This window comes from Hypomesus nipponensis, chromosome 19, assembly GCF_054491055.1.
Source record: "Hypomesus nipponensis isolate SF chromosome 19, ASM5449105v1, whole genome shotgun sequence".
Taxonomy (NCBI): domain Eukaryota; kingdom Metazoa; phylum Chordata; class Actinopteri; order Osmeriformes; family Osmeridae; genus Hypomesus; species Hypomesus nipponensis.
In genome coordinates, this window is record NC_140379.1 from 9,354,944 (window position 1) to 9,379,540 (window position 24,597).

At 47.4% G+C, this 24,597-nt stretch overlaps 1 protein-coding gene across 1 annotated transcript; it reads right to left on the reverse strand.

Moving 5' to 3' along the window:
- Positions 1 to 3,915, reverse strand: ccnd1 (cyclin D1). Its single transcript, XM_084682066.1, has 5 exons — positions 3,507 to 3,915; positions 1,926 to 2,141; positions 1,300 to 1,459; positions 1,029 to 1,177; positions 1 to 829 (listed from the first exon to the last, which is right to left on the reverse strand). Exons 1-5 carry the CDS (start codon positions 3,729 to 3,731, stop codon positions 674 to 676), a joined length of 906 nt encoding a protein of 301 aa, XP_084538192.1. The 5' UTR covers positions 3,732 to 3,915; the 3' UTR covers positions 1 to 673.
- Positions 3,916 to 24,597: the final 20,682 nt, after the last annotated feature.

Genomic DNA, 24,597 nt, shown 5'->3' on the forward strand with positions numbered 1-24,597 from the left:
TACAATCTTAGAAATTTAAACAAAGCCTAAATTATGAAGACACTACACACATAAGGAAGCAAGGATACACAAATTCCCATGTTGTAATCTTTACCACACTAAGCCAAGATAAGAAAGTAACAAACATAAAAGGCTTTTTCTGTTTATCATTATTCCAAACAAAGGTAAACAACAACAATAACAACGCCAGACTAGCCAGACCTTTCTGGATGTAGGCAGGTCTAATCTGAGTATTTCAAAATCCTAGTTTAATATTGGAGGGTTACAAAGTTTCAATCTGTGGCTTGGCAAATAAGCAATAGAGCTTCTGAAAGAAGTTTATGTGTGTTTGTTTTGGCTGCCCTCAGCCGGGGAGTGGCGGGGCAGTAGAAAGGGAGAGGGCCGGGACTGGCCCTTTAGACACTACTGAGGTGTTCCATCCTGCTTGCTGCCATGTCGAGGCATGGGTAAACAAGAGGAGGTGGGCCCCCACAGCGGGCGGGGGCAGGGCTAACCAGAAGGTCACATGACCCGCTCCTTCTTCTCTGGTGTCCTCCCTTCCTATAAATCATCCCGGCTGAGACAGAACCTCATAGGTGTGTCCACAGATGAGAAGGGGACCAACCAGCCAATCACATGCTGACGTCAGTCATTCAAGGCCAATCAGATATTGCTGTCTGTCAGAAACGACCAATCAGATGTTGATGTCCCTGACATCTGTGGGTGTGCTGGAGAGGTCCACGTCCTCCTCAACCCTCTTTGTTTCCGTGGAGACAGTGTGTTGCTGTGCCTGTCTCAGACTGGACTCCAGGAGAGACTCAATCTGTTCTACACAAGACCTCAGACAATCCTAAGAGGAGAGGAGAACAACAGTTAGTTATCAGCAACCAACACAAATCTACTTCAAAGAACTTAAGTTGACTGTCTTTGAGGGTTAAACCTGCTCCATCACTCTAACACAAACCAACAAGCCCCTACTATTAGACTGAAGACACATTCAGACTAAACTAAAATGGCCGCCCTAGCCAAGGAGAATTGATGACACCTACCGGGTCGCTCCTGATGATTTGGGACAGGAAGCAGGTGAGGTTCTGGGAGGAGAGGGTGTTGTCGTGGTGCTTCAGAAGCAGACCCTGGACCGCAGCTACTACGCTGCCTGCCGCCACCATGGATGGAGGGACGGCAATGAACTTCACATCTGGAGAGGAGAGGAGGGGAGGAGGAGATGGTTGTGGTGAGTGGCAGGATCATGGAGGATTGAGATAAGGAAATGAGAATGGATGGATGGACGTCTGAATGGATGGCTGCCTGGATGCGTACCAGTTGCACAGAGAGCAATGAAGGTGTGTGCGTGTTTCCTCAGGGTGTGCCTGACGTTCAGGTGGATAGGCAGCTTAGACAGGAAGTGCTCTATGAAGTCATGAGGTGTCACAGAGGCCAGGTCCCACTTCAGCTTGTTCAGGACCAACACCTCCATATGCTGTAACAAGAAACATACAAATGTGATAAAAGAGAAGGTCTAAATGTGGAATTAAAAGACACTTAATTATGCTTAACTACATTTAAAATTGTAAATGGTTTCAGTCAAATATTTAACAGCACAAGTTACAAGAAATCACAGACTATTGGTCTGAGTCAGTTCTTAAGTTGTCCGTTAGAGGGCAATGTTGCCATACTTCCTGCATTGTTACCCACAAGAACTACTTCTGAGGCCCACTAGCCAGGGCCTACCATTTGAAGACTTATCTCATGAGTTTCATTCTGAAGAGAGGCCTGCTGTTTTGGATCAATTGATAGAAGGCCATTTTGGGGCTCTTAATTTGTTTTAAAGGGCCATTTATTAGGCCTAGAGTTTCTTTCCCACATCATAGAAATAGACAACACATAGCCTATTAGTTGGACATGTTATGTAATATTCCAATGTGGAAGATATGCTGACGGCTTACCTTCAGATCGTCCGGTCCAATGGAGTTATCTGTGTAGATGCATAGTTTCTCTGCTGTCAGAGGAACTGTCTCCCTCATCTTTGACGCCAGAAACATACAAGTTGCACCCAGCAGCTGTAATCTGGTTTTCCTCGTGTCCTCTACTGATAGAAACCTGTCCAGATAGTTCATAGCCAGGGGGAATACCTCCTCCTCGCATTTCTGCTCCTCACAGACCTGCAAAAGCAAAATGGCCATTAGAATCATGAATCCAAATATAAAGAATTAGACCCTTACATAGTCGATAATCTGTTGCTGACTAACTTTATACCTTGAAGTGTGAACGAAATGCCTCTTGCCAATTATAAACTATTTGCGTCAACCCCCAAAAACTGAAAAGGTGCTTTAAAGCCAATAGCCTCTGCCTAATTCTTTTAATTTTTCTTATGCTATAGTATGCTACCTTCACTGCAAGCTGCCTACTGCAAACTTATTCGCGAATATGCAGGTCGTATTGTTTTTAAATTATTCTCCAATGTTTTGCTGTCATATTAAATAGTCGTGAAATCGTTTTCAGTCAATTCTTGCAAAGACACAAAGGTGGCGTTAATACGAGTTTGCAGTTCAATTTATAGTTCGCCATCTTTTCAAAAAAGAATTAAAAATACTTTAAAATTATCCCCGTTGATAAAGTTGCTATGTAAATGATCGTTAAGTCATGCTTTATCACTCTCCGTACAAATATGTCGAATTGTCAAACAGGAAACACCAAAACAATTTAGTTACTGAGAAACAGTTATTTTCCACATGCACTTCTCGACATGGACCTCCTGTTCGGTCTCACAACTTCGGAAATTAATAGAAAATGTATATTAACCGGGAATGCCAACACAAAATATATGTAAATGTAGATATGTCGATTAAGTACCAAATCCGACTATTGAAATTGCGTTCTTTACGCCAGAATTACCACAAGCTATTTGTGGGGACACCTTCACAAAGTGATGTAGCCTATATTAAGACTCAAAGACCAAGCTAAGCAAGAGGGGCTTGCACTCACATCTGCATTAAATTAAGAAATATTAGCCAGCCATCGTAAAGATACACTTTTCAGTATTCTGATCGATAAACTGTCATTCTTCTGATTATTGTGGATTTTTTATAATATTAAAAACATTCCCAAGCGACAACAAAGATGGCGCGTAATACGGGCACGAGTCAGACTGCATACGTGTACATTGATATTAATTCGGAATATCTGTAGTCAAGTCAGCACATTTGCCTACTTTCTGTACAATGAAAGCAAATGGACAATTAAGTTGCATCTGCCTTATTATGCACGCAGATGGGCAACAAGATACCGCAGAATTCGGCTACTGCTCTGTCACATAGGCCGAGGGACGCGGAGGGCACGTTAGTCACAACTTTATGGGGCCTAATAGGAAGAACCACACATAGACACCAAACTTAAACCAAACCATAGCCTACTACAACCTACCGAAATTATCGATTGAGTAGCCTACACGGCCTTCTATGGACATTGATCAATAATGCTTTAAGAACTAACTGGCTGTGCAGAGCCATGCAGTAAACCATACACACCTCTAACATCCACGTCGCGACTATTTTTCTCATCTTGGGGACGATTTCTTTTTGAACACACTTAAAGTAGTTTGGAGAAGGAAGGTAGATCTCCTCCGCTTTTAGCATAGTCTTTAAAACTTTGTCGTTGAGTAAGTTGACATCTTGGTATGCCCTTCTGATCGCGTCGGCTTCACAGCAAAGCAGCTGGTGTTCCATATCTTTAGTTAGTTTAGTCGGGTTCATTGCCTTCACTGCAGGAAGAAGTGTGAAGAAGTGTTTAGAAGAGGTGCTGCTCGTGGAACTGTTGCGCGCGGATGCTGCTCTTCCGTCAGTGTACGTAAGCCCTCTGAGAGCTCGAGCGCAGATCCCTGCCAGACTAGGCTGCGTTTCACAGGGACCTTGCGATGACGTTACTTGTTGTTAAGGAGGGGGGTTGAGGGGGAAGGGAAGGGGGAGATCAAAGCCAGCAGCGAGTCTGTGAGGGAGCGCACTAGGAAGGAGAGTCTATTGCGAGTAGAACCCCCCTCCCTCTGCTTCCTAGTCCTTCCCCCGGCCGCTGGTTCGCTGCTATGGGCATGGAGTTGGGAGGGCCCAGGGTCCGGGGTGGTGGATGGCCGAAAGGGAGGAGGTGAGGGGGACGCTGGGGGTGGAAGGGGGAGATTTGAGGGGGATGGGGGCTATGGACACCCCAAAACTGGCCCTGTCTAGTAGGCTGCAGCACATTCTAAACTGCTATTTTGAACCATAGGGGGCAGTATGAGGGCTTACTCTTCACACTCTCCTCACCATTCCCTGTTGGTGGTCAATGACTAATTCAATGCATTGTGCACTTTCAGTGATAATGGAAAATTACAAAAATGATTAATCTTATTGTATGTAAATATCCTTGCCTATACATACAGTTGAAATAATCACTTAAAGAGTAAGACTGATGCAGGTTAAAACAAAGGACAGTTTCAGGCTTTGGTTTAGTAACAATAGATTGGTTTCATTTTACTGCCATGCTTGCTGAGTCTGATGCAACAGCAGGAATACTCAACTCAAGACAACCATCTGCAGTATGAGAAACGTGTCTTATAAAGTTAAGAAAGTTCTGGGGAAAGACCCCACACACTTCTCTTTTTTTGTGCTGTCATTCTCTCTCTCTTTCTCTCTTTCCCTCTCTTTCTCTCTTTATGTATTTCTCGCGCTCTTTCACACACACAGACACACACACACGCACATGCACACACACACACAGGCGGGAGGAGACACAAATTAGTGTTAAACCAATGGAAGGAATTGCTGTTACCAGGCAGAAGTGAGGCGGCTGTGTAGGGGAGTTTGGGGAAGTTTGTAAAACTGCAGATAACCAAGAGAAAGAGTTGTTATGCATGTAACTTAATACAACTTGATGTAACTTAATACAACTTAAGTTAGCAGAACAACTTTATGTAACTCTTTATAGGTTGATAAAACCTGTACTAAGAAATTAAATGTATACTTCTATTTTTCTTATTCTATTGTTTTAGTTTTAGGTAGACTACTGTAATATCACATACTAGCAAGTATAACTGTAAACACAATGCTTCTTGGTGTAGTATTCTGGCACTCAATCTAAAAGTTTGTACTAAAAGCTCAGACACATCTCATAATCTTGACTAGAACGGCATCTAACATAGACTTATATTTGTATATTTGTGTGTGGTATATGTGCTTCTTTAATTTAGCTACGTTGTAATCAGGTACGATTTTCCTTTCATTCCCACACATTCTGGTCTTGTTTCAATATGAATTGCAGCTTTCCACATTCCTAGGATTCTTCTCAGCTACCGACTACCGTAAAACCCAGAAAACTGTCTTTTGGTTGGGTCCACTGCTGCAGCTCAAATTGAGGATCTCTTGTTACAAGACCAAGGCCTAAACCTAGTATAATGTTATAAGCTTGATCCTAGGACTATTTTATATCACTCCCACTGCAGTCAGGAAGATTTCTTGATCATCAATAAGTTACAATGGTTGGCCCGTAGATCCCTATCAATATCATTTGATAAACATTGACCAGAGAAGAATGTTGAGAGCACTGAGAGCTTAAACATATTTAATGCAATCTGTCCCTTCCACTTTTGTCTGTTCCTTCCACCTCTGGGTTAATACAAGTGCTCGGTTAAACACTTGGAACATGTCAATAACTCTCTAACTGAATTTGTTTTTATCAAAGGTGGCTGTTTACTTAGAGTTAAGTGTGAAACATGTATTACACACCTATCAAAACATCTCCTTGTAATCCATTTGCAAACCTGGTGCTAGTGCTAAACATACTATAAAATGGCAAACTTAATGAATGTGCCATTTTAACTGCTCTAGGTGTTTCCTGTGGATCTAGTCTGTCATTTATATTCCTACATCAGAAGATAATGAAAGTCTGAAGGTTCCATGTCTGAATGCAGGCCTCCCAGAAGGCTGTCCCAGTAGAACACACACTTCTACTGTGGAACAAAGACAGACCGAGCATGTGACTTTTGGACTGGCCCTCTACTTCCTTTGTTACGGTACCTAGAACAGGAAGGGAGCAGAGTCTGGGTGGTTCTTAAGGAGACAGTGCACCCTTTTAAAGTTTTCCTACTGCAGCCATGGCACACCACATGGCATTCACTAAAAGATGTAATCTGGTATACAACACAAAATACTTAAACAGTGTATTTAACAATTGCTCTCTCGTTCTTCCTGTCTCTCTCTTTCTCTCACATCCACATACATTAGTCTTAGCTTCAGCTAAAACACATTATTGACGAGTGAGTGTGTGTGAGCATGTGTGTATGAGCGTGTGTATCTGTGTGCCATGATGACCTATGTTAATTCATACCCACTAGTTCCATGCTTTGTTTATGTGGAAGCCTGCTCCACAGCTCTCCCCAGAACCAGGGGACAGGGGGGCCTGTGTGTACTGGCATTGCCTCCTTTCTGGGGGCCACATGGTACTGAGACTCCGGGGTCAAATTGGGCAAGGGCCACACTTGCAAATAGGAATGTGTGTATGTGTGTGTGTGCATCTATGCATGGATCAAGAGATTGTTTTCTTAACATGGATTTCTGAAACGTGATAAATGAACTTCGGTCGTCAACCGGAAACCAGCCTCCATGACGGTCAACAGCGAGTTTCCAGGTCCCATCCAACGTCTATAAAGCCGAACAATGGATTTTTGGTGTTTTAAAACCCATTGACACTGTATGACTATGTTTAGCTTGTGTTCTGCTCCTCTCTCTTGCCAACCGTCTCTGGAGGAGGGGATCCCTCTCTGAATTGCTCCTCCCAAGGTTTCTTCAATTTTTTCTCCCGTTGGGAGTTTTTCTGGGAGTTTTTCCTTGTCTTCCTTGAGGGTTTAGGTTGGTTGAGGGGCAGTTCTATGGGCGTATGTGAAGCCCTCTGTGACATGCTTGCGTGTAAAAAGGGCTATACAAATAAATTTGATTTGATTTGATTTGATTTGAACTGCCCTTTTCCTTCTCTACAAGTTGGTTGTAGTCTTTTTAAAGCCGTAATGCCACTGTGGGGTCGGTTATCAGACAAACAGTCTGGGAGGACCTCTGTTCTCTTGACCCACCCTACAGCCCCACCCTCTCTCCTCTTAACTTGAGAACAGATGATGATGAGAGAGACAGAGAAGGTTTCTCTGTGAAAGGAGCTTCATTCTCTTCTCTGGTCAGCTCCACAATGAGCACTGAGAAGATGGATAGAGCTATTGTCCTGCTCAGTGAACTGTACAGGGAGCAGGGAGCAAGCTGGGGTCCTCTATGTGTGTGTGTGTGTGTCCTGCACCATGCTTGACCTGACACTTGTGGCCCCAGTGGGTGGGGGTGATGGTGTGTGTGCGTGTGTGTACGTGCGTGCGTGCGTGTGTGTGTGTGTGACATGGTCAGGGTGGGAGGAGCATGAACAGCTCAAGGGCAGCTATGGCAGAAGAGCCCCCGGGATTGAGGCATACTCTTGGAGGAGGTGGCAGAGAGGAAACCCCTGGTTGAATGAAACTTGGAACTCTCAATACATACACCTCTCCATAGTTTCATGGTCAACACTGAAAGGAACGTAAAAATAGACCAACATACACTGTAGAACAATCTGGAATGAAGAGAAGGACAAAAAGAGAGAGATAGCAGAGAGAGATGAAGTGGGCAGAGGGAGGAGTGGAAAAATAAGTCGGAAAATAAAGAAAGAGCAGACTTTAAGGAAAGAGAGAGAGAGAGAGAGAGAGAGAGAGAGAGAGAGAGAGAGAGAGAGAGAGAGAGAGAAAGAGAGAGAGAGAGAGAGAGAGCGAGGGGGTGTAGGAATGAAGGGGTCAAAAAGACAGTAATAAAGGGATAAAGCATGTTCCTCCAGGAGTGCTATTGGATGTTTCTGTGTCTTCATTTGCATGTGTTTGCAAGGGGCTTTCAAGGCTCCACCGTTTCCTGATAGATAAGTCCTCTACAGGTTTACTTAACTATCAAAGAACCAGGAGCATGGAAAAGTAGTGGAACATGGCTCAACCAGAGACAAGTCCCAATGTGTGTTCTGTTTACCAATAGGCTTTAAATATGACTCATCAGTTCTGAGCCCTCATCAACAGGCCCTGCTGTCCTTGGCGGCAGTCACATGGCCTATATCCTCCTTTCTGCAGGTAAAGGTCAGAGGTCAAAAACTCCAGCCCCATTCAAATGTTCATTTTTTTCCGTTCGTTCATTCATTAACTACCAGTGCTTTAAGGTTCTATGGTGGAGAGTTGTGGGGGAACGACAGCCATTTCAGGGCTCCTCAAAAAACTGAAAGGGCTGCATATCTGTTCCTTTGTTGTCTTTGTGTGGGGGCCATCAGAACCCTGCAGACACCACCCCTACAAAAGGGAGGCTGGGGGGCTACCACCCTGTGGAATTTACATACACAGAGACAGCAGACTGAGGCCTCTGGGAAGAGTCTGGTCCATTTGGACAGGCACCTTGGATGTGCAGGGAACAAGTCACCATGCATGCAGTCACACCCCCACCACGGGACTAAATCATCAGAGGACTGCCTTGTGATGGACCCACATAACACTGTCTCCCTGGCAGTGCTCTGATTGGTCGTCTGCAGTGAACGGTGCCGAAAGAGAGATGTATGCATGGATTAGCATAGCAGCAACACCGCTGTGTTTCTCACTGGTCTCTCACGCCTCCAGTCCTGCCTGTTTCCTGTTCTCAGGTATCTACAGCAGAGTCAGCCCCAGGCCTCAACCCTGACTCCCGACCTCTGACCCGCACAAGCAGTAGCAGCCTATGTACTCCCCCCCACACACCTCTATAAAGCTAACTCTAACTCAGTGCTCCTATTTTAAAGCTGTTTCACATTGTATGTTTCAACCTCAGCACACCATGGTCTTTGTTCCTCCTCTTCCCCCGCTCTTCATTCCTCTCCCTCCCTCCCCTTCCTCCTCACACCCCTCCACATGTGCCATCTAACACACACCAATGACATCAACATGAATCATTTTCAGGAAAATTGAGAAAAAAAGAAAACCTTGATTTCCTAAGTGTGCGCTCGGAGGCCCCCTGTCTCCGTGGAAACGGGTCTGTTGTTATTTTTGGCTGTCACAATTAATCTTATGATATCCTGGAGGTCTGAGTTGTGTGGGGTACAGCCAGACATGCCCCCGCAGTCATTTAATAAGCAGGGTGGGGGGTTTGGGGAACCCTTTTCTTTTACTTCTCACCCTTTCTCCTTATTTCTCTCCTTATCCTTTTCCCCTCCTCTCTCAATTTGTCTTTGTTTTCCCTTTCCCCCTTTCCTTCTCTCCATAACCTCTCTCTTTATATATCCGCTGGTTTCACATCCTACACTTTCCACACAAAACTCACTGTCTTGGTGTGGACTTGGTAGGTAGAACAGTAAGTTATGTGTGTGTACATGTCTGTGTACATATGTGTCCACTTAAGGCACTGCTCACATTATTGGTTGGTCCCAGTGCCCTATCAAAAGGTCTGTCCAGGGAGGCCTAAACTTTCTGTCTCACTGCTGAGTTTGCTGTCGCCACAGTTACCTTGCTCGACACATAGGTTACCACGGACACCTGCCACTCTCCCTCCTACTGAAGCTTGTGTGTATGTGTGTTTGAGTTTTGCCAATGAACAGACATTACTTTTAGATGACAGTAAGGGGAATGCTGAGTGTCTGGGATTTGGGCCCCTTCTCAGGTTAACTGTCCTCTGCAGGGTTGGACGGAGCACCTCCAGGAGGATAACTCTGCAGGGTTGGACGGAGCACCTCCAGGAGGATAACTCTGCAGGGTTGGACGGAGCACCTCCAGGAGGATAACTCTGCAGGGTTGGACGGAGCACCTCCAGGAGGATAACTCTGCAGGGTTGGACGGAGCACCTCCAGGAGGATAACTCTGCAGGGTTGGACGGAGCACCTCCAGGAGGATAACTCTGCAGGGTTGGAGGGAGCACCTCCAGGAGGATAACTCTGCAGGGTTGGACGGAGCACCTCCAGGAGGATAACTCTGCAGGGTTGGACGGACCACCTCCAGGAGGATAACTCTGCAGGGTTGGACGGAGCACCTCCAGGAGGATAACTCTGCAGGGTTGGACGGAGCACCTCCAGGAGGATAACTCTGCAGGGTTGGACGGAGCACCTCCAGGAGGATAACTCTGCAGGGTTGGACGGAGCACCTCCAGGAGGATAACACTGCAGGGTTGGACGGAGCACCTCCAGGAAGATAACTCTGCAGGGTTGGAGATCCCTGGTATTGCCTTCACTGCTGTTAGTAAAGATAAAGTGTTGCTTTGTGTAGCTTCTCTAAGTATTGATCTGTCATCAGTTACCTTACTGACCTGAAAATCTGAGATCCCCTTATTGATCTAATAATCAGCACAGATTGTTCCCTCTGTCTGTCCACACGACAATCTGGATAATTGGTTTAATTCATTGCACTTATTGATCGTCATATTATGGATAACTGGGTCCCTCTTGGATCACCTCAGGGTAGTCTGACCGTGGGGCAGACCAGGGGAGGCGAAAGAGCGGGAGGTTTTTAGAAGGTTGCTAGGGTTAGAGATTGAGGCGTGTGCGGGATTGAGCCTCCCTCTGTGTCCTGTCTGAGCCGCCAGATTATCATTCTGTTGTCAAAAAAATTCACTGTATGTCCAGTATGTACACTCCTGCCCTCTTCCACCGCCCACCCCTCTCCTCTCGATACAGAGTGACCCTCGACCTACCTTATCATCAGTGTGGCTGGCAGCCCTCCTCCCTCCAGGAAAAATAAACACCGGCTTTCTCTGGGGCGGATGAAAGGCTGCTGCAAGGATGCATGCCATGCTTGACATGGGTGGTGTGTGTGTGTATGTGTGCGGTATTTATCTATGTGTTTGTTTGTATGTGTGTGGTGTTTGTGTATACATGTACAGTATAATTGTATGTGTGCATGTAATGTTTTGCCTGGGTGTATGTTTACGTATTCACTGCATGTGCGTGCGCGTGTGTGTGTGTGTGCACAGGGCAGTGGCTGTGGCGTTTGAGCGCGTGTCTGGGGGGTTTAAAGTCTCTCCATGCTCCATATTTTTCTAGTTAGATTATAAAGGCTGCCTGATGAGATAGCATTCACTGAGACCACCCCACCACAGGAAGAGGAGGAGAGGGACAAGAAGGAGGAGGGAAAGAAGTAGAGGACAGAGAGAAAAGGAACAGAGAGGAAGAAGAGGAGGGGGAAAGGCTGTGAAGGAGTTGGAGGAGGACATGCTTGGGTTTGAAGCAAAAAAGAAAGATAAGCTTTTCTCTTAGTCCTCCATCCCTCTCGTTCTCTCTCCCTCCCTCTCTCTCCTGCTCATCTCCTCTTCCAGTGTGTACTTCCTGTTACCACATGAAGAGAACCGAAAATGCAGAAAGCATGTTGCTGCATCCTCCATCCCACTGGGTCAGGCCAACACCAATAATACCACAGTCTCTGAGAGCCTGATGAGAGAGAGAGGTACACACACACACACACATATACACACACCGTTTTTTGAGAACGGATTGAATGAAAGGTAAACTTTAGAATAGAATGTCGTTTCAGTTGATTACAATAACATAGCGCTCACACAGTACTCTTTCTCCTCCCCTTCCTCACTCCTTTCCTCCCTCCCTCAGCCACGCTCCATTCCCCTCTTCATCTATCCCTCCCTCTCATCCCTCGCTCCCAAACTCCTTTATGGTTTGTTTCTGTTTCTGGGAGTCGTTCAGCTAGACATCCCAGAATGCCTGTGGCCAACCAACTTCCTCCCAGGGCGCCCCTAACTCACTTCTGATTGGTCCTGACGCCTTTCATCTCAGCCCAGACCGTATGTGTGTGTACGTATTTATGTGTGCGTGTGTGAGTGAGTGTGTGTGTCTTGGTTCTATTGCCAGTTTGGAGGCTAGCCTGGTGTCTCTCTATAGAATACAGCACACTAACACAGACCTGGCAGCCATACTGGCACTAACATCACACACATGCTCTCTCTCTCTCTCTCTCTCTCTGTCTCTCTCTCTCTCTCTCTCTCTCTCTCTCTCTCTCTCTCTCTTTCTTCTTTCCTTCCCTTCCTGTGTCTTGCCTCCCCCCCCACATAGCCTGATATTAGTTGTCACACTTGAGCAACAACAAGCTTTTCACTCGCAAGCAAGAATATGTTAATCACTTTGACTTCCTGTCACATGGGAATACTGTTTCCTGCTTGGAGACTCATCTGTAACATCCAGCATAGCATGGAGGACATTCCTTTCCTCTATTCTCCTCTATTCTCCTCTATTCTCCTCTATTCTCCTTCCTTCTCCTCCCCTCTTCTCTCTCGTCCCCTCTCTTCTCCTGTTCCTCTCCAGTGTACCCCCCTTCCCCACCAGTTGCCATCTAGATCCCCTCTCATACAGATGATCTGCTATGCAGCGGGTAATCTGAATGTATTTTTCCATGCATGGAGACTCCTCCCCAAGTCTAGCAATATAGCAACAGCGGGCTGGCCTGACATATGTTGGCCATTAATGAGGACCAGGGGTCAGGGTTCCGAGCCTGGGAGGGCGGAGGGAGTTTGGGGCGTGGCCCAATCCCCTGGACAGACGTTTCGGCTGGGCCTGGAGGCCCTGCCAGTCTGATGTCCATCTCCTCATCCACCCACTAATAGGATCAGAGCCTGAGCTCCTGAAGCAGCAGGTGAAGCTCAACACGTGCAGTCTCAGCCCATCTGGCCCGCACGGGCCACAACCAGTCCTCCTGGAAACACGCTTCATGTGTGTGTGTGTATGTGTGTGTGGCTGCGTATTGATGATATTGTAATCTCTCAGGGATAATCCCTGGTTGAGTTTCCACTGTTTGCTCTTGACTTTCCAGGTGACACATCTAGCTGGATTATCCCTCTGAGCTCTGGCAGCCTAACAGCCCAGGGATGGAAGGGTGGAGGGATGGAGAGATGAGAGATGGAAGGGTGGAGGGATGGAGAGATGTAAAGATGAGAGATGGAAGGGTGGAGGGATGGAGCGTTGAGAGATAGACAAGTGGAGCGTTGGAGGGATGGATGGATAATACGGTGTAAAAATGAGGAGGGATGCAGAAGATTTAATGTCAAGATCTGGTCTTTCTCTGTTCTTTCTCCTGTCGGGATACAGCCGTGATGGCCTTTCTTGTATCTCTGGTCTGTCTCTTGTCTTTCTCCGCCCCCCCTCTGGTCTTCCCCGGGTCATTGTTATGAGTTTCTCTGCGCGGGTCTCTCTCTGCAGGGCGAATGACCTCTGACTCCAGTCTCATTGTGTCAGAGCTCTGTGTTGTTACTCCCAGAGCTTCTCAGCCACCAAAAACCTTCAACACATAGTTTCCCACTAGAAGACAATGAAAGAGATGAAGGACAAGAATCTCTCTTTCGCTCTCTTTCCATCTCTCTCTGTCTCTCTCTCTCTCTCTCTCTCTCTCTCTCTCTCTCTCTCTCTCTCTCTCTCTCTCTCTCTCTCTCTCTCTCTCTCTCTCTGTCTCTCTGTCTCTCTCTCTCTCTTTCTCGCTCTTGTCTTTTCTCTCTGTCTTTCTCCCCCATCCTGTCTGAAGCATGCAGACTTCCTCATCTCAAACTGCTTTTGTCAAAAAACTCTAACGAGGATAGAGGAAGGAGGAGGATGCAGATCCAGAGTTAGATGAGAGGAGACAAGGGGGAGCACTGGACTGTGTTAATGAGAGAAAGACAAAGAGAACAACCTCGATGAAGAGAGCTGTTTGCAGGGTGTTTCACATGCAAGACGACATGAACACAACACAACAGTGTGCTAGTTATTCTGGCATCTCTGTCATTTCAGTTTTTGGTTGATTTAGGCACATTTCTATGGGCATCTGTGAAGCCTTCTGTGACATTTTTGTAAAAAGCGCAGTACACATAAAAATTGAATTGGTCTGATCTTTCCAGTCATGTCTGATAGCTCTGTACAGTGCTGGAGAGCATCTAATATCACCTGACCTTCAGGGAGCCTATCAAGGACAATGACAGGTAAAGAACAGGAAGAAGTTCTAGCTCCCCTGTGTTAGTTAGCTTTAAAAGGTTTATACTACTGGTTGTATACATGTGCGTATGTGTCTGTGTGCGGATAAGAGTGTCTAGCTCATCCTTGATAGATTGGAACTTGTCATTCTTTTTAAGGGACATAATCTGACTGCTGTCAATTACAACCACACCATACAATGTTCTTGGTAGAGTTGGACAATTATTTTCATATTTCACAAATAGACATTTGATCCAAACACTGACACAGTTTTCACATTTGCTTAATCTTTCAGACAATCAATCTTCCACAGAAGAGTGGACAGATCGACAGATAGATTATAGATAGCTAACCCTAGAACAACAATTTCATTCAGGCAGACACTATATTAGGCCATCATGGATTTTTTTAATTAGTCATATCAGTGCTTGTTAGAGGTCATTAGAGGCAGCCGGAACATGAGGACACAGGCTGGACATAATCCATATCATTAGATTGACTCACCCCCACTTTACACACACACAAGCACACACACACACACCCATGCATTGGGACACAGATGCTGAACACATTGATTATCACACGTCTATCAATTAGCCTGCTCCCCCCTGTGGATTTAATCAGCATGTTTCAAGGTGATGGGGAGCACAGTCATACAGACAGTGTGTGTGTGTGTGTGTGTGTGTGTGAGAGAGAGAGGTTTTGTGTTTGTGTGTTTATTTGTATGTCAGAGGTCATCCAGAGTCTCACTTCTGTCTGGCATACTATGTCAGAGTTATTGTTTAGACATAATGTTGTGACCTGACATGGATGGGACCTACATGAATTGACAGGGATCAATGTCGTCCAATCAGATGCAGCTTGTAGCTGTCAGTCACACATAGAGCAGGATCAGCAGCTAATCTGAGACTTCAATATGCAGCGGCACTGCCCAGCCCAGGTTTTAGACGTCTAACCTGGATTAGACCCCACAGGGTGGAGGGGTGAAGGGATGGAGGGATGACCGAGAGGGCTAATTCTGGTCCAGGCTCTCAGAACATGGTGAGATGTCCAGATGGACTGACAAGGTGTCAGTAAACCCAGTTTGGCTGAAAGGAGGGGTGGAGAGAGGGGATAGGGAGGGATGGAGAGACACAGGGAGAGATTAAGGGAGATGCTGAGGGAAATGTGGAGGGAAAGATGGATGAAGAGACAGAGGGAGTTATAGAGGGACAACTGGAGAGAGATAAACTGGTAGATGGGTGAAATACAGGGAAAGATGAATGGAGGGATGGATGGCGAGTCTGAGGGAGGGCGAGATGGAGGGCTGGAGAGAGAGATGGAAGGAAAGAGGTGTGGAGAGATGGAGGAAGTGATGGAGGGAGCAATTGATAAAAAGAGGGAGGGACGTAAAGAGGGATGACCTCTCCGGACATTTAAGAAGATGAACCTTTAGAGTGACTGACTCTAGCCAGCGGTTACGTAACTCTGCTGTCCATCTGTCCAGAGAGACTAATTACTGCCACTAACAAGGAGGCAAGGAGGAGGGGGGGGGGGGCAGATGACCACTGCCGCTGCTACTCATATCAACAAGTGTAATCATCCATGGGTTCACATGGACCCCCAAGGCCCCCCATGCCACCTTATCAATCCACAGGGTAAATTGGTTGTGATAGCTCTGTAAGTCTGACCTACTTCTCAGAACAATAGTCCAGGGTGTAGACCCCAGACTGGCCTGGGTGGGGAGAGGGGGCGTATATATTAAGAGGGGGCAAGACATGACCATTGTTCAGCATGTTGCATTGTTTTACACGGATGAGTATGTCTCCAATGGATGTCATATAGTAAAGTACAGAGACAACAGTAGAGTCTCACACACACACACACACACACACACATTCAGTATCATATCTGCAGGAAGCAAGCTCTAAACAGACAGGCTATCTGGGAACAATGAGTCATATTCTGGCACAGGACAGCGCCTGGGACACACATGGGTCGTGCACGATCTGCCCCGGACTCAATCGCAGCCCAGTTGATAGACTGTGCCGGAAGCCCTTCCAGGGAGGAGCCCATTCGGAGAAAAAGAAAACATGAAAACAGAGAGAGAGAGACGTCTCAGTCCAAATGTATAAACAGACTCAACAAAGCCCATGAACAATAATAAACATGTAATCAGTGCAAACAGAACTGGGGAGATAAGGACACTGGAGCGGAGGGAGGCAGGAGGAGAGGAGGGATTGGGGGGAGGTGGAGGGGGGGCGGGGGAGAGGGGGGGGGGGGGTTGCAGAAGCTCAGATCAGCAGTCTTCTACTCCTTTACCCACTCCTCCATATCTATCTTGTTCTCCTCTTCTTCCTCCTCTTCTTCCTCCTCCACCACCTCCTCCTTCTCTATATCCTTCACCCTCTTCTTCTTCCTCCTCCTCTTCCTCCTCTACTGGCCTCATCCCACATTCCAGTCAACCAAAAGAACACTCCTCTCCATGAGGTCTACTCATGTCTCAATAACCAGGGACGTGAAAGAAGAAGAGAGAGAGGATAGGCATGGATTCCAATGAGAGAGAGGAAAAGAGAGAGAGAAAGAGAAAGAAACCAGCAGGTGATCTGGCACATTCCCAGGTCTCTGGTTACAGAGTGGGTGTTGTTCTGGACTCATAATAAAGGAGAGAATGTGAGAATCCTCTTCTTTCACAATGTAGCACAACACAGCCAAACTCATAGCACCAAGTATGGATCTGTATTCATATCAGCAAAATACGATTTATGTCAATAAAAAAGCTCCAATTTAAATTATAGTTCAACCAAATTGATCCTAAAACAGAAGTTCAAATCAGTATCACTCATAAAAAAAAACCTGCAGACTGAGACTGAGAGCGACAGGGAGGGAGGGGTGGAGAGGAAGGAATGGAGGGGGAGGGAGGGAGGGAGAGAAGCAAAAAAGGTCTTGAATCCAGACATTGAGTGGTGATGAAATTCGGAAGCTCTTGTTCCATCTCTGAGGAGAGAGAGAGACAGAAAGAGAGAGAGGGCGTGAGAAGGAAGGAGTGCAGGCAAGTGATAGCTGAGGCAACATCCACTGTCTTCCTGTTAGCCCTCCCCCTCCTTCTTCTCCTCCTTCTTCTATTTGCTCTCTCTCTCTCTCTCTCTCTCTCTCTCTCTCTCTCTTCATCCCTCTCTCTTCCTCCCTCTCTCTTTCCTTCTCCTCACCCACACTCTCCTCCTGCTACACTTTCTCTCCTTCTCCTCTTTCTACCCTTCTTCCTCCACATGCCTTCTCAACGTTTTCATGAATGAAACGGTGGGACTCTCCCATTGGCTGGACTGCTGTCCAATCACAGCAAGGGCTGGAGTCCTGTGTGCGCATGTGTGGCATGTGAAGACTGCAGCTTTAACAAAGGGGCCACCTATCTCCACATGCACACAAAAACTCGCCCTTTCTCCCCTCTGTTTTCCCTGCCCAACCCCTGTCTTACTCCTCTCCCGTGTCTCTCTTTCCTCACCGCCTGTCCGCACCTCCTCCCCTGCCCTCTCCTTTTTGCCTTCCAGGTTTTCCTCTTGGCTACCCTGACTGCAAGGTGAGGACTCATGGTCTTAAGGAAGGGGAGAGCCAGGGCCAGAGGCAGACAGGAGAAGAGAGATTCAGTTTTATTGATGAATTCATAGTTTGGTTCAATTTGTCATCAATTGGTTCAAAAGTAATAAATAAAAGAATTATACAACCTTACAACACAATGCTAAAACACAAAATGTTTTCCTGAAGATGCTATTGGTTGAGCCAAAGCCAACTTCAGAGGCTCTGTATAACTCATATATTGTGTGTGAGAGTTTGTGTTTGAGGGAGAAGGGAGAGAGAGAGAGAGAGAGAGAGAGAGAGAGAGAGAGAGAGAGAGAGAGAGAGAGAGAGAGAGAGAGAGAGAGAGAGAGAGAGAGATGTGGACTTATCTTTAACAGAAGACTGTGACACCATGTCTTCATGCTGATTCCGTTATGGTCCCACCTTGTTTCAGTAGAAATCCATTATCAACATGAAGCTTATCAATGTTGGTAGGGAAACGCACACACACACACACACCCTGCCTCACCGATAAGCCTCAGATCCTAGTTTGCAGTACTATTTCTTCATCCACACTCTAAAATAACCATAGAGATAATTCATGTTAAAATATGCTATAGCTTTCTATAGCTATAGCTATATGCTGTCAGAAATAAAAATGTTTGGTTCAAGAGCTTGGTGGCATCACATAATAGTGACACTATCCGTTGATAAAGTTCAGGTTTATTTGCATGGGCAGAGATCCAAACACCCAGGGTGTTGAGTGTTGAGGTTTTAGTCCTTAGCACCTGTCTCTCTAGATGTACAACCATAACAGTCCCCTGGGTTTCCTGCTCGTCCAGGGATATTCCCATCTCTTCCTTGTATATACAAAAATCTATTGTACAAAACATTTCCATAGCACCTGTCGATGTCTTTATATCCTGGTCTAACTCAAACGTCTCCCCCTCTACCCCTCCTTCTCCCCCCTCCTCCACAGAAAGTTTTACTCCCCCATCCAACAAGCCATCACTGGCTGCTCCTTCTCCTCCCCCTCACTCCTCACCCTGGCTCTCAGGGCACCCAACAAGTACAACAAGTAGGGTGAATTTAGAGAATACCAGGGAAGAATTCCAATGACAGAAAGATAGAGAGAGGGAGTGAAAGAGAAAGAAGAAGAGAAGAAAAAGTATGAGGCAGGTAGAAACAAGAGTTTAGCTTCTTGAGTTATCCCCCCCCCAGCAAATGAGAAACAGACAAGAACAAATTCCACTGTTTTCATCTGTTAACCCTACATCCTCCATCCCCCATCCCTAGATCCCTCCCTCAACCCCAGATCCCCTCCCACCCCCCAGCCTGTCCCCAAGAATCCCAGAGGAGAGTTTGAAGGGCCAAGGACCACCCTGGGGGGGCCTAATTCTCTGAGCAGGCATTCTATTGGCTACCTAATGAACGAAAAACATGCCTCCAAGATGTCCCCTATAGGGTCGAACAAACTTTAGGATTAGGGAGGGAGGGTGATAGGAGACAGGGAAGGGGAGATGGAGGGAGGAACTGTGAGAGAGAACAAGGGTGGAAGGAAAGAAAGAATGAATGGATAGACGGAACAAAAGGGGGGTTAACGGAGAGAGGGCCAGAAGAAGGGAGGGAGCAGTGTGGAAGTCGGGCTGAGGAGGTGAAAGCACCTGGAGTGGTTGCACGGTATGCAGGGTGTTTGCTTATGGAGGGCGTTGCTGCTGAGGTCTCCCCAGCAGTGGTGTGGCTGAGGAGCAGTAGGACAATAGTCTCAGCAGAGCTGCCTTCTATTTACAATGGCTCATTAGGAGCAGTGGTTAAAAGCTGATGGTCAAGTATTGTCCTGGGATGGGTTGTTATCTTGAACTGAATGACAAAGTGCTGTCTGTCGAGCCCAGAGCCCTGGGGCTCTGTGCTCGGTGTGTTCTGCTCACGTCGGTGAGTTGTTTGATAAAAGGTTAAAGCTATCATTGTTGTTAACGGCAATCTTCTAGGTGTGACAGGTGTCGCCGGCTAATTTCAAGTATAGTTTGCATGTTTGCTTGAAAGGGTGGTGTGTGGAGATAATCTACTGAATGGATTCAAGTAAGGACTGGAACCCACAACTGCGTGTGGATGTGTGTGTGTGTGTGTGTGTGTGTGTGGGGGGGGGTCACTGGGTAGGGGGGTCACTGGGGGGTCTACATACAGAGGAGACTGGAGACTGTAGTGAGATCCCACACACCTCATCTGTCCCACCAGAAGTGCTGTGGGCTCAGTTTAGAATAGTTATCATCAGTCTATTATCTATCACAGCAATGAGTGGGTCACAGGCTACTCAGTAAAGGACCAACAGAATACAGCAGGAACGTACGTGAAGATGGAATAGAGAAATCAACAGAAGACAGAGCGAGAGGAGTAACGGTGTGTGATGTGACTGTAAACAGCCAGAGACACACTCCTTTTGACCCCCCAGGCCATGTGACCATGGCTGCTAGCAGATGTTTCCATGACTAGGGTCTGTGAGTTTGAAGGTTTCAGACATACTCTTTACTCTTAATAGGAAGTTTGATTATGAAAGGCCTCCTCCACCACAGCAAGGCATACAGAATTGTTTGTGGGCAGTTTAGCAAAGGAGGGAGGAACAGGATGAAAAGAGATGCAGAAGGTGGATAGGTGGAAAATGGATGGAGGAAGGAGGGGAAGGATAGGGTAGGGGGTGGAGGGAGGGAGGGAGGGAGGGAGGGAGGGAGGGAGGGAGGGAGGGAGGGAGGGAGGGAGGGAGGGAGGGAGGGAGGGAGGGAGGGAGGGGGGAGGGAGGGAGGGAGGGAGGGGGGGAGGGGGGAGGGAGGGAGGGGGGAGGGGGGGAGGGAGGGGAAAGAGAGAAGCGCTAAGGGGAAGAGAGAAGCGCTGAAGGGAAGAGAGAGAGAGCAAGAGAAGCCAAACGGTTTCTTTCTTCGGTCTTCAGAGTGGGCAGTCCTCCTCAGATGTGGCCCAGGGTTTTATTTTGGAAGTCGGGAGGTGGAGGGGGGTGGAGGGTATGTTGATGGAAGCCCTGGGGGTACGGCTGTCCCCGCATTCAACCGCTCCCCCCCCCCCCCAGGGGCGCCCCTCTCTCGCACAGGGCTGGCTTAGTGGTCTGCTGGGGCGGGCCAGGACCAAATCACACACACATGCCTCGGCAGAGTGCTCTGAATGCTGTGACTGTGAAGGAGCAGGGGAGGCAGCCCTGGATGCAATCATGACCACACGCCTGGCTGTGTTCTACATCTGCAGATTTCTAACAATTGTCGACCTGTCTCTATTCTATTCTATTCTACTCTATTCACACACACATACACCTGCTGAGTAGATTAAACAGTCAAATCCTTGGCAACCCAGTGATCTGCTGAATGGACCCCAGGTCCTCTTCCTCCTTCTCTTCCCCTTCTCACTCATCCATGCAGGACTGAGTAAGCTCACAAACTTAATTCAACCCCCCCCCCCCCACACACCACCATCACCACCAAAGGGTAAAATCCTATCAAGTGACACCTACTTCAAATAATGGAGGCGGGTCCAAACTGTAGAGTTGCTTTGATGTTCTGTATGAAACAGGAGCATTATCATTCTACATGGTGTATGCTAGTGTTGATGATTCTGGTCCTGGTCCTGGTCCTGGTCCTGGTCCTGGTCCTGGTCCTGGTCCTGGTGCTGGTCCTGGTCCTGGTCCTGGTCCTGGTCCTGGTCCTGGTCCTGGGGCTGGTGCTGGTTAAGGTGCCGGTGCTGGCTCACACCAGTGTGGTGCCTTGTCAGACCCTGGAGGGACTCCTACATCGGGGAATCTTCAGCAAGGGCAGCTTTGAAGATTTTGATCCAATCAAATAATTAGATGCAGGCAGGGCACCAACACAGCAGCTCAGCCTCACTGGTCAAATATTAGTTCTGGGGAAGTTTATTTGTCTCAGCTCCACAAGTGGAAATGCCCTCCACCCTAACCTCATCCCCACTCCAACCCTCTCCCTCCCCCAGAGCCTCTCTACTCCAAACATGTTCCAGCTCTGTTTGTGACAGGCCTGTCTGTCTGGAGCTTGGGCCTTCCTGGTCAGCACCAGTGACCTTCACCACCATGAGCTGCCATTTGGGAGGATGTATGAACAGGACACTCAAATGGGTATGCACATTCCTCTAGCTCAAGAGAAATGCACACACACACACACACACACAAGTAGACAAACTCAATGGCACATACGCACCTAGGTACAGACATATATACGTCCCCAAACACCCATCGGAGCACACACATAGATACACACACTATGACACACACACACACATTGAGACTTTGGTTTCTTCGTGCCTGAACTACCTAAGTGGAACGGCGTCAATCCTGAGTGACACACAATGACTTAGCGTCTGTGAATCTGAGATCTGCTGACACACACTTGTGTGTGTGATGCAGTGTGTGTGTGATGCAGTGTGTGTGTGATGCAGTGTGTGTGATGCAGTGTGTGTGTGCTCAACATCATCCTACCCGGTTATGCTGATGCCCAGATTATGAACATGATGTGAATAAGGGTGTTTGTTGGACTGGTTCTGGTCATGGTATATTTACCCTTGCAGTGGTTACTGACCTGTGGATTCCAGGGAAACAGTATCAGTATGACTGTGCAGATGAGTCAGCCCTGAACACTTAATTTTTGGACCAGAGAGAACAGCTGCAGAGATCAGATTTCTCTGTCACACATGAAGCTCCAGAGTTGGACTGTGAGCATGTCCTTGTTTGTGCTTAGTTGTTCATCTATGTGGTGTGTGTGTGTGTGTTTCTGTGTGTGTAGGTGTAGGTGTGTAGGTGTTTGTGTCTGTTGTGTTTCCATCCGTGTTTGTGTTACAAAGGCTAGCTCAACCTGTTAGTGAGGGGGTGTAGGGAGTCCCTTCCTGCTTCTCTCTCTCTCTTTATCTCTCTCTCTCTCTTTCTATTACACACCCTGCTCTCTTTCCAGTGCTCACCTGCCTTCTCTCAACATACAGGTATTTCTTTTCTGTACTTTCGTCATTCCGTACTACACCCACGCCAATCCCATCAACCTGGCATGTGTGTGTCTGTCTGTGTGTTTCAGTGTGTGTGTGCGTGTGTGTGTGTGTGTGTGTGTGTGTCTGTGTGTTTCAGTGTGTGTGTGTGTGTGTGTGTGTGTCTGTCTGTGTGTTTCAGTGTGTGTGTGTGTGTGTGTCTGTCTGTGTGTTTCAGTGTGTGTTTCAGTGTGTGTGTGTGTGTGTGTGTCTGTTTGTGTGTTTCAGTGTGTGTGTGTGTGTGTGTGTGTGTGTGTTTGTGTGTGTGTGTGTGTGTGGGGGGGGGGGTGGGGGGGGGGGTGTTTAAAGGGAAGGAAGGTGTGTTAAATATAACTCTATTGTCTGTTAGACCTGAGGTCAGACTGGAAGGAAGAGCTACTCTGGACCTATCTGAATGTGTGTGTGTATGTGCGTGTGTATGTGTGTGTGTGCATGTGTGATTTGCTGGGCTAGGTCAGGAGAGTAGCTCCCAGTGTGTTGTGTGAGGATATGCCCCACCTACCCTCTCAGCCTCCCAGCCTCTCAGCCTCCTCAATGACAGACATGGGTCAGCTTGGTCTTTCCCAGTTCTTGTATTATACTGCTATATTGTATGAAGCTCCAGCCATCTAGGTGGACATCATAGAACACAGTATGTTACAGTTGGAACACATATATATGAATAGACAATAAAACAGAATACATCAATTGGTGAGAGTGTAATAGCTGATCTACTGATTGTGATAAACATAAGCACACAGGAAATCCCATTTCTTCCACAGTGGTTGATCCTGATGTCTGCACAGTGCAGCAGACTTGAAGATGATTTGTCTTTCCATGGTGTCCAGAGTCTCTTTCTCAGTTGATGTTTGCTTCAGACTGTGTCACCACAGAGGAATAGCAAACCAAATATCATTCTCTATCTTTGCGTTCAGAGAGACAGAAACATAAGGCTTGAAAATAATATTCATGTTATCTTTTAGATAGTAAGGAATGGAGGAGGGGAAACAGGCCTGATGTGGCTGACTGACTAAAGAATCCACTTAGCTGACAGACGAATCAGAAACAGAACCTGCTGAGGAGAAGGTGGGGGGGATCAAGGCTATTGAAATAGTTCAAGAAAGAGAGAAGGGGGAGAGAGAGAGGCCTCCCTCACTGGTGTCACCTCCTCTACTTGGTGGGTGAGAACAGTTAGCTCGTGGGGGAGCTGAGGAGACAAAAGTAGAGCGAGGGAGAGAGCGAGAGGAGAGAAAAGAGGGAGCCCCTTTCTAGGAACATTCCGGTGCAGCTTGTGTCAGTGTCTTTGTCTCGGAGGCCCTGGCATGATGCGGGCGCTGCTGGGAGGCTGCTGTGGCATGAAACACACACACACACACACACGCTCTGGCATGCGGCATCTGAATCACAGCAGCAGATGGCAGAGGCTCTCTCAGGGGCCGCTCCGACATGCTAATGTTCCGGGTCGGGTGCCCCCTCACCCCTCCCTCACCCCTCCCTCACCCCTCCCTCACCCTTAGAGCATACCCCCCCCCCTACCCCCCACCCTCCGCCAGTCCTCAGGGACACAAAGCCCCAGGATGTGGAGGGGGACTGTCTGCCGTGGTGGTGTGCCCGGGCGCGAGCCACACTCACACATCCATCTCTGCCCGACGCACGGCTGCCCACTCGCCTGCTGCCGCACTATTGGCTAACAGCTGAGGGGGCTGCTCTCGGCCCCGCCCACCTCCCCACTTTTTGTCCACTCGTCCCGCCACAGAAGAGGAATGAATCACCTCCCCCTCCCCCTTGCTCTCCTCTCCTCTAATCTCCTTTTTTATCCTCTTCTTTCCTATCCTCCCTTCTCCCCCGTCATCTCCTCGGGATAGCCTCACTCTATCTCTTGATCTCTCTACCTGTCTATTACTATCCATCCATCTCTCTACTGCGTTCTCCTTAGGGGGTGTGTCAGCTTGTCTGTGCAGGTGAGGTATTTACTGATGTCTCCACAGGACACATGACTTATAACCCAAGCAGTCAAGGTATTACAAGTATTTACCATAAAGAGGGGGTGGATGAAAGAGAAAGATAGAGAAAGAGAGGAAGAGAAAGATTGAGATAGAGAGAGACAGAGAGAGA